The sequence below is a fragment of the Poromitra crassiceps genome (assembly GCF_964638095.1).
Source record: "Poromitra crassiceps genome assembly, chromosome: 17".
In the NCBI taxonomy this organism is placed as follows: Eukaryota; Metazoa; Chordata; class Actinopteri; order Beryciformes; family Melamphaidae; genus Poromitra; species Poromitra crassiceps.
The window spans coordinates 28,635,345-28,646,406 of NC_139635.1; the positions used below are offsets into that span (position 1 = coordinate 28,635,345).

At 41.1% G+C, this 11,062-nt stretch overlaps 1 protein-coding gene across 1 annotated transcript in view; it reads left to right on the top strand.

Moving 5' to 3' along the window:
• LOC310792322 (adhesion G-protein coupled receptor G7-like) overlaps positions 1-7,864 on the top strand; it is a gene marked incomplete at both ends in the record, with an annotated part of 45,590 nt that extends 37,726 nt beyond the window's left edge. Inside the window, 2 exons of the mRNA XM_083654044.1 lie at positions 6,258-6,390; positions 7,731-7,864. Coding sequence (XP_083510170.1) covers positions 6,258-6,390; positions 7,731-7,864 — 267 coding nt within the window. The remainder of the gene's footprint in view (positions 1-6,257; positions 6,391-7,730) is intronic.
• Between the last annotated feature and the right edge of the window lie 3,198 nt (positions 7,865-11,062).

The following is an 11,062-nucleotide window of genomic DNA, read 5'->3' on the forward strand; positions in this document are numbered from 1 at the left end:
TCTCGGTAACTGGGAGCCTCCAACCTCCAACTATTGGCCACTGATCATCTCCACTGTAGCATTTGGTGGTTATGTGCCTTGTTTTTGTTTTTGTTTTACAAACAGATTTTGCCACATTAACCCTGAGGAGTAGCCAGCCGGCTTGTGCTGATTTTTGGAAATATTGCGATATTCTGGAAATATCACAATTTTGAAAAATTGTTTCTATGGCTGTAGTGGGCTCAGTTTTAAAGCCAGAGTGAAGTTACTGGCATGAAGACCTAAGGTATCAATTGGTGCCAACCATGTCATGCTAGGAAGGTGGCAACAAGTTGGGCTACATTTTGGCGAGGTCAGATTTATTTATTTATTTTCAAAGGGGGTCCTCTTTTTCACAGAATAGAGAAAAAGCCAGCACTCCAAATGTCCTTTCACAGGTTTTAATAGTTCCTCAAACCGGGAAGCAGCAACGAACGTTTCAGCCAAAGGCCTTCCTCAGGCCTTCCTCAGGCCTTCCTCAGGCCTTCCTCAGGCCTTCCTCAGCGTTGTGCTGTGTCAGGCACGTGAAAGCTAGCTTTTTCTCCATAGAGACAGTCGGCATGTCTGGGAACGCCCACAAAATGTTAAACGGCTGGTGCGCGAGTGGGGTAAAACCGCCGATATATCTCATGGGCTGACTCACCAAAAGACGGTGCTGCGGCTCTAAACTACACGTTTGGGGGTTCTAGGGCAGAACACAAGACGTCTGCTCATATGTGCGTTTACTGCGGTGGTCAAATCCCCGATCGTGTCTGCCTGGGCTGGGCTATCAGCTAAATTCGAACTTTGCTGAATGGATAGAACGGGGGATTTACCCCACCCTGACCACGCCCCAGCCAGGCTGAGCCAGCTAACCCAACGTCTATTGTGGGCGTTCCTAGAGCCTGTATGGGTGTTCCCAGACATGCCGACTGTCTCTATTCACTGAACTCTTTGCTTGCCCTGCACCCAGTGAGTTTTTAATCCATTTTGAGTGTGCTCGCTACCGGTAAGTTTTCTATTGTCATCTTTTTCACAGCCTAATGTTGGCAGGCCTGTGTGTGTGTGTGTGTGTGTGTGTGTGTGTGTGTGTGTGTGTGTGTGTGTGTGTGTGTGTGTGTGTGTGTGTGTGTGTGTGTGTGTGTGTGTGTGTGTGTGTGTGTGTGTGTGTGTGTGTGTGTGTGTGTGTGTGTGTGTGTGTGTGTGTGTGTGTGTGTTAGCCTTTCTGATGCAATTGCATGGTTAAAATCAGCTAATTTTATTTCACGGTGGAAAAAGGGAACTGGTTCCTGGGAAATTTGGTTTGGTACATACGCCCCCATCTGGCAGCAGTGTCAGGTTAGCATAGTCGTTTGGTCTGAAAAGTTTGGGAACCCCTGAACGACAGCAATAATAAAATAAGGGTGGGTCTAACCAATTTCTTCCCGCTCACTCTCCAGGGTTTTCAGATATTCATCTTCTTCACAGCAAGAACACTGACCTTCAGGAAAGCCTTCTGCAGGCTCATCAGGCATAACGCTAACTCTTCTGCCAGCACCCAGAGCAAAGAAAGGAAAGAACAGGGAAAGCAAGGCACTGGCATTAACTTAAGTCAAATCAAATCAACTGTCAACTAGAAGTGGACTCAGCGAGGCCGCTTTTAGCTATGAGCAGGCCACCCAAACATGCTTATTGCCCACCCAATCAAAAGCTAAGAGGAAAAAAAACTTTCAGCCAATTGGAAAAATAGCACAGAAAATACCAGTTCTGATTGGGTGGCCTATACAGCCCGCCTCCTCCCGTCCGCTGCTGCACACAGATAGGATAATGATCTATATGCCAGACGATATTGCCCTATTGCCTGCCAGGTCCATGTTGCCCCCGTGGCCTAGTGGTGGCCAGGAGGGTGTGTGTGAGGATAAGTCCCTGTAGTTAGAAAACAAGAGGCACAAATGAAGAGCTTGTTTTCATCTTGGCCGCAGGATTGATTCTTCAAAATGATTATGCACGCATATTTTGTTTTTGTGAAACTCTTGTGTATGACTTTAAAGCAGCTACGAGCAACTTTTTCGATTGTTATTAAACAGTATAAATTTAATATCAATGCATCACATCTTACCTCTAATAGTAGACGAGACCAACGCAGAGTAGTCTCGCTTGAAGTCCGAGTGAATCGGCCAGTGTTAGTCTGTCTGTGGCCAGGGAAGATCAGGAAGTGAAATTAAACGGTTTGCAGCAGCCACTTCGGCCATAACCACAAAATAACTTCCAAAAACCTGTTAGAATATAATGAGAGATGTTCGCGAGAGTATGCGTGGCGTTCACATTGTTTATGCTATGTTGCTAGGCAGCGCGAACGGGTGAAGGCAGGCAGCTGCGTTTCACTTCCGGGTTTCACTTCCGCGTTTATCCGGTCCGGCGGTAAGGAGAGAGAGAGAGAGAGAGCCCCCTGTTGACGCGAGTTTAGACAGACACAGACTTAATAATCATCTAAGGGAGCAATCTCCGATTCACACGGCTTTGGTCTCAGCTACTATTATAGGTAAGATGTGATGCATCGATATTGTAATTATACTGTTTAATAACAATTGAAAAAGTTGCTCGTAGCTGCTTTAAACTTATGACATTGACTTTGAAAAATGACTTTGTCTAATGACTTCGACTTCAGAGATGTGTAACAAATGTTGTATAACAGTAGGCCTACACAACCTACATAACTAACGTGTCACTTTTAACAACAGATACCATGCATTATACCATGGTCTGGGTGAATACTCGATTCTGATTGGCTGCAAGGTGTCCATTATTTTGTGATAATGTACAGTGATAATGTACACCTAGCTAAATGGTCTGTTCACCGTTCATATCAATGCGCCATAGTTTCAACAGTGGTATCAAGAGAGCTGTTTGAGTTAAGGGTTAATATGACAATTTTGGAAGTTGAGAAAAAAATGGAGTCGGTCAAAGTAAGTATTTAAATCACCCCTGTGTGCTCAGTTTATCAAAAATAACTCTTATTTACAATTTTGATTTTCGTTTCGGAGATTTCTAACCTCGCGTCACCAGGAAAGAGAGAGAGAGAGAGAGAGAGAGAGAGCTCAGCATTTCACCACATACAGCACACCCCGCTGCTCTGTGTCACTTCCTGAAACTCTTCGCTCTTAAATGTTAATATACTTGGCCAATACGTATCTATCATACAAAATAAAGCAAGCGGCCAAACGGTAATGTCTTCATTTAATGTAGAACGCAAAACATCGTTAAACCCGCATTCCTGTGATAAAGTTAACGTTTGAGTCGGCTTTAAAACGGAGGGTGGTGGAGGTGGGAGGGACTATTTTATTTTGTGGAAGACTGATTTACAGTATGAATAACAGACATTTAGCCATTTAGATTGCTTTATTTATTACACATGGAAATATAAATGACTGGTCTTATTGTTTTGTTGGCAAGTGACCATGGTATAAGCGGGTTAATGCACTTCGAGGTGTCCATTATCACTTTTTAAGGGACTTCGCGGCTTCGCCTCGGACGGTTCACGCCTCTCGCGTCGTCCCTTAAAAAGTGATAATGGACACCTCGTCATGCATTAACCCTTACATAAACCATTCTCAGTCTTATACTCATGAAAATACATTCAATATCAATGTAGACATTTGTATCAAAAATGAATGTCTTATTTCAATTTGAAATGTCCCTTTAAAACAAAATATCAAAATAGGCAATTCAGTGCTGGCTGTGTTTTCAGTTTCATCCTCCGTAAAGTCGTGATGAAATCCTACAACAGATAACAGAACCTTTGCCATCGCTGCCCCAACCCACTGGAACTCTCTGCCCCTCAACATCAGAAACTCCGACTCACTCACCTCCTTCAAAACCCAACTCAAATCCCATTTCTTCAAAACAGCCTAAAATATCTGACTTTTACCTCTAACCACCATTCCATTTCTGCAATCTATTGATTTGTATTTGTATCTGTATTTGTTTTTGTTATTTAGTTTGTTTACTGTATTATGTACTGTTTCTATGTATTGTAAAGCGTCTTTGAGTTCCCCAGAAAAGCGCTATATAAAACTTATGTATTATTATTATTATTATTATTAATAATGTTTAAACTCAAACATATGAATTGATGGAAAACCAATATTTTTGAAGCATTTATATCATCATGGTGTCTGTTTTGTAAATTATATTGTGTTTGAGGATGGAAAACTTATGATGTATAACCAGTTTACAGAAATGTGGTACTATCTGTTCTCCTCATGCTTACAACTGATTGATTTCTGCTTTAGGAACATATTGGAAACAAAAGATAAATAGTGAGATGAGTATGTTGCTCGTATGCCAGCCCGCTACAAGAAATACAAAATGGTCAAAAGGAAATAAGCAATAAGGAAACAATAAGGAAATAAACAAAATTATCTTAAAAAAGTGCGCGTCATGTGACTTTTCTTGTGTGGATTTATTTGCCAGAGTTACTTCCTGCATTTGGCCTATATATATAATATATAAATATATATATATATATATATATATACGATATATATATATATATATATATATATATATATATATATATATATATATATATATATATATATATATATATATATATATATATATAATCATATTATCTAATCTGGCCCCCATTCAAAAAAGTTTGGACACCCCTGCATTGCATACACTACATTGTTGGCAGGAGAAAAACTGCCTGTGACTTAACAAGAATGATGTTGATGTAGCCTACCCTACTTATAAAGGAAAAAAATACTACTACTGAATGTGGTGCTGTGTGTGATGAAAGAGGACAAGAGGATCTTGCTGCCAGATTAATGGGTTGAAGTGCCTTCAACTCTACTTTCATCTCATGTTATAAACATAGGGAAATGCGTTTATCTGTTTCATGCTGTGATTGGATGTTTTTGTCTCTCATCCAAGTTAAATAAAAGATAGCTGTAGCCTATATGATCTTCTCATGTAAGTAAAATAACTACAAACAACACCGTGTGCATGTGGTTTGATTTGACACTTGTTCAATTCTCTGATTCTCTGATCACCCCCACCCCTCCCCCCTCACCTCCCTCCCCTCGAGTCTGCTCGGCTTTCTTCGGTGCCACAAGGCATTCTGGGAGGTAACACGCTGTGTTCTTGAACAAACGAGAGCAACGTTAGCAGTAGCATATTCTTTTTTTAAACTTTCAGAAGTTTAATTTACAAACAGAAGAATACTCATATGTGCGGATTATATTATCACGGTTGACGTGGAACCGGGGCTCCGTTAACTCAGAGGAAGAAGAAGACGACTCAATGGACTCAGTTTAATGGCTTAGCGGTGAAGCTAACGTTAGCTGTAACCTAAGCTATTGCTATTGGAGCTTTGAATGATAAAGTTCGTCAGTAAGGGGAAAAGTTCCTGTCACTGTAAAAACGAAAATGTTTGAAGTCCAGAAGCTGAGCGCTATGGTGAAGCAGCGCCTAACTGCGGCTGTTGAACATAAACTGCTGGATGCTGTGCGCTTACATGAAGCCTTGCCTCCAGACAATGCTCCAGACCTCCAGCAACTGTTGGTCATTAAAGAAGAGGTTCCCCTTGAGCAGCAGGAGTCGAGCCCCAGTCTCCACCAGGAAGACCCAGAGCCCCCACACATTAAAGAGGCACTCGGTATGGACCCAGAAACCCCACACATTAAAAAGGAACAAGAGGAACTCTGGATCAGTCAGGACGGAGAGCAGCTTCAGGAGGACCCACACATTATTAAAGAGGAACAGGAGGAACTCTGGATCAGTCAGGAGGGAGAGCAGCTTCAAGACCCAGAGCCCCCACACATTATTAAAGAGGAACAGGAGGAAGCTGGTGGAATTCAAACCAGGGTTCCACCAGTGGAAAGTGATGACAGCTGTCTCAGTGACAGTGGCGACAGCGGGGAGGAATACAGACCTACACCAGGTACAGACCATGTTGGAAAAAAAATGTGTACACTTACATATTTATCCTTTGGATTGTGTCTGCTATATTCATAAATGAAATCAATCAAACCAGGTGAAGAAACCAGTGATGAACCCTCTGAAGACAGCGATGATGATGCTATTGCCAGCACCAGTGCCACTGGTGCAAGAAGCACACCAACTGCTAAACCAGGTAGGGACCATGTTGGAAATACATGTGTACACTCTTACATGTTTATCTTTTGGATTGTGTCTGCTATATTCATAAATAAAATCAATCAATCAACCAAACCAGGTGGAGAAACCAGTGATGAAGACAGCGATGATGATACCAGAAGCCGACCAACTGCTACTGGTGCAAGAAGCCGACCAACTGCTACTGGTGCAAGAAGCCGACCAACTGCTACTGCCAGCACCAGTGCCACTGGTGCAAGAAGCCAATCAGCTGCAAGGAGGAATCGGCCAAAGGTAGTGTGGAAGACGGTGAAACAACAGAACTCTGCAAAAGACACTCCGATTTGGCAAGGAGCTCTTCCCGATGCTGATGCAGTCAGAGAGCCCATTGAGTACTTCCGGGACTTTTTTGACGATGTTTTTTTGGATAATGTTGTAGAACAAAGTAATCTGTATTGCACACAAAATAATCCAAACGATAGCCTCAAATTGGATCGAAATGAATTGGAGCAGTTTATTGGCACTTTAGTGTACATGAGTATTTTCCGATTACCAAGGTCTAGAATGTACTGGTCCAGTGAATGTCGAGTGGCACAGGTAGCTGATGTGATGTCACGAGACAGATGGGAACAAATCAAAAGATTCGTTCATTTCAATGACAACAGCAACATGGGAGACGACAATGGGGATATGCTCTTCAAAATCAGACCAATTATTGATTCACTTCTCCAAAAATTTCAGGCTCTCCCTCAAGGTCAAATGTTGTCTATTGACGAACAAATGGTCCCTTTCAAAGGTAAATCTGGTCTAAAGCAGTATATCCCCAAGAAGCCACACAAATGGGGCTACAAAATATTTGTGCTTTGTGATACAAAAGGCCTGGTGCATTCATTCGACATATACACAGGGAAAATTAATCCTGTACCTGGAGAAGCTGACATTGGTGCAAGTGGAAACATTGTCCTACAGCTTGCACAAGTCATTCAAGGTGGTGTCAATCACCTATTGTATTTTGACAACTGGTTTTCCTCCTTGGATTTGTTTGTTGCTCTTGCAAACAAGGGGATACCAGCCCTTGGCACTGTGCAGCAAAATCGCATGCAAGGGTGCAGTTTCAGCACAGACAAAGATATGAAGAAGAAGGGAAGAGGGACATATGAAGAGCAAAAGGTTGTCGTCGACAGAGTAGAAATAAGAGCAGTCAAATGGTTTGACAACAGAGGGGTGAACGTTGCCAGCACTTTTGCCAGTGCCCAGCCTGTTTCTACCATCGAGAGATGGGACAGAAAGCAGAAACAGGTGGTTTCTGTGCCATGCCCAAGCATCATCAGCCTGTCCAACAAGTTCATGGGCGGCGTCGATGCTCTTGATGCACTAATTGCATATTATCGCATCCAGATAAGGTCAAAGAAGTACTATCTCAGGTTCTTTTTCCATTTTGTTGATATGGTCATCGTAAACAGCTGGCTGTTGTATCGACGTGATTGTGACTCACTGGGTGTTCCAAGAAAGAATCAGAAGGATTTGCTTGCTTTTAGATCACCAATAGCACAGGCACTGTGCCTGCAAGGCAAGGATATGACAAAGGAGAAAAGGGGGCGGCCTTTCTCCCCTACGTCTGTTGATGGGAGTAGTGAAAGGAAGAAACGCAGAGGTCCAGTTCCGGCTCTTCCAACAGTGGAAGTCCGTAGAGATGGTGTGGGTCACTGGCCAGTGGCCGGCGAGCGGCAACGCTGCAAACGACCAACCTGTAAGGGCCAAACTATGATGAAATGTACAAAGTGCAACATTCACCTCTGCATCAACAGGCGCAGCAACTGCTTCCTAGATTTCCACACAGTTTAGCACTGATTATGCATCACATCTCAAGTGGCAAGCTACATAGCCACCATAGCCAATAGGCAAAGATACATGTGAACAACCCAAGTGAGGGAACATTTTGATATTACATTTTGATATTTTTGATATATATATATATATTTTTTTTATCAATTTTTTATTGGTATTTTCATTAAATAAAAACAAAACAAAACAAGGAAAGAATGTGGTTATATCAACATCAAACCAAAGAGAGGAGTTTAAACACGTCTTCTCGAATTGGGAAAAACGAGATAAGAACACCAAACACTGGGTTATTATTCTCCCCTGGATCAATACAAATGACCAAATAAACATTGATAAGCAAGAATAAATGAGAAAAGGGAAGGGCAAGGGAAATTTAACCAAAAAAATACACATACAAATTTGTTAAATAGCGTGTTTTAAATCCCTATAATGCCCCTCCTCCCTGCCCAATTTTGCACAATCCTTCTAACTACCCACCCACCACCCCAGACCCCCCCCACCCCCACCCCAAGGACCCCGTGGAAGAACAAAATACATTTATTTATAACAAAGATTTAAGGACATTAATGGTATGATTCCAGCAAATAATATCTAGTTTAGCATGGTGCATATCGGCCGCCCAGCGTTCCATGATGGCTACATCAATGAAATCTAGCAGCCACTTCTGCACAGACAAAGTGTGAGGAGGCTTCCATCTACAGGCTATGAGCCTTTTTGCAGCTACATTTTGATATTTTTGATATTACATTTTCATATATTTGATTATCCTCTGAACAGGATAGAGCCATAAATAGCCCGGAGATATAATCTCCTATATTGCACACCACAATTCTTCCTAGGACTATCGTGAAGGGCTTTTAGGAAAACTCTGTGAAAAAAGAGAGAACAATTTATAGTCCAGTGGTTTATTTCTTTATTTCTTACTTCTTTCTACAGCTTATTTGAAATACTGTGAAGATGTATGCTGCAAATGCACATATTGTGAGTGCCAGACTGAAAAAAAAACAATCTTCTAAGTGCCTTATTAAAAACCCTGTTATACCCGTTATGCCTGATGGTGTATTCATGACACATTAACATTTCTATTTATTTTATGTGCTATATTCAAATTGACGATTGAAATCTTCTTTCACATCTGTTTAATGCCCAAAACACAAAGAATGATTTTTTTTTTATGTTTAGAAATTAATTCAGGCGTTAAGGGGTTAAAGAGGAACAGGAGGAACTGTGGATCAGTCAGGTGGGAGAGCAGCTTCAGGAAGACCCAGAGCCCCTGCACATTAAAGAGGAACAGGAGGAACTCTGGACCAGTCAGGAGGGAGAGCAGCTTCAAGGGCTGGAGGAGGCCCATATCACCAAGTTCCAATTCATTCCTGTTACTGTGAAGAGTGAATATGAGGAAGAGAAACCTCAGCCCTCACAACTTAATCAAAGCCAAACTGATGAGAACAGAGAGGCAGAGCCTCCAGCCAGCTGCTCAACTGAACAGATGAAAACAGAAGCTGATGAAGAGGACTGTGGAGTATCAGAAGATCCAGCCAGGGACTTATATCTTATATACTTATATCATATCCAGCTAGTACTAGTAATTCACAACCAACTAGTGATGACAAGACTTCAGACACTTCTGAGACTGAAGACAATGATGACGAATGGATGGAAACTAGTGAACCTCAGTCAGGTGGTACACAGAAAAACAATGAAGTTCTTGGGAAGAAACGCTTCAGCTGCTCAGTTTGCGGTAAAATATTTGCTAATGAAGCACATTTGAAGACACACATGATAGTCCACAAAGGAGATACACATTTAAATTGCTCAGTCTGTGGTAAAGGTTTTGGTCATAAAAGAGACTTGAAGAGACACATGTTAGTCCACAGAGGAGATAAACAATTTAGTTGCTCAGTCTGTGGTAAAGGTTTTGGTGATAAAGGAAACTTGAAGAAACACATGATAGTCCACACAGGAGATAAACAATTGAATTGCTCAGTCTGTGGTAAAGGTTTTGGTGATAAAGGAAACTTGAAGAGACACATGATAGTCCACACAGGAGATAAACAATTTAATTGCTCAGTCTGTGGTAAAGGTTTTGGTCATGAAGGAAACTTGAAGAGACACATGATAGTCCACACAGGAGATAAACTATTTAATTGCTCAGTCTGTGGTAAATGTTTTGGTCATAAAGGAGAGTTGAAGAGACACATGTTAGTCCACACAGGAGATAAACAATTTAATTGCTCAGTCTGTGGTAAAGCTTGTGGTCAAAAGGTACACTTGAAGAAACATGCTAGTCCACACAGGTGAGAAACAATTTCATTGCTCAGTCTGTGGTAAATGTTTTGGTCATAAAGGATACTTGAAGAGACACATGTTAGTCCACACAGGAGATAAACAATTTAATTGCTCAGTCTGTGGTAAAGGTTTTGGTGATAAAGGAAAATGAAGAGACACATGATAGTCCACACAGGAGATAAACTATTTAATTGCTCAGTCTGTGGTAAATGTTTTGGTCGGTAAGGAGACTTGAAGAGACACATGTTAGTCCACACAGGAGATAAACAATTTAATTGCTCAGTCTGTGGTAAAGGTTTTGGTCATAAAGGAGGCTTGAAGACACACATGAAAATCCACACAAGAGATTAAACATTTAATTCAGGGTTCCATGGAAAACCTGGAAAAGTCATGGGATTTCAAAATCTTATTTTCCAGACCTGGAAAAGTCATGGAATTAGTCAAATCCTTTAAGGTTCAGGAAAAGTCATGAAATGTGTGTAATGAAATTGTTAAGTAACCTTCCATGTAATGCAACATAAGGGCAAATGTATTCTCTGTAGCTGTTGACGTAAAGTAGCTCTAGTCTGTGTCGATTTTAGTGCTTCTTGTATCTTAATCTATCTAATATCTAATCTAATATTATCTTATTAATATTTTTATGTAAAATTTAAATTCCTGTTTTAGCTTCCATGATACAGTGACACTAAAGCACTAAAACCAATATAAAGAGCAGCTGTGTCCTATTTGTCCATAGTAATAATTTCTGATATTGATTCAGAGACACATGGAAATTCTATTGTCGAACATTGAAAAGTCATGGAAATGTTTTGAAAGTGTATCAATGACAATG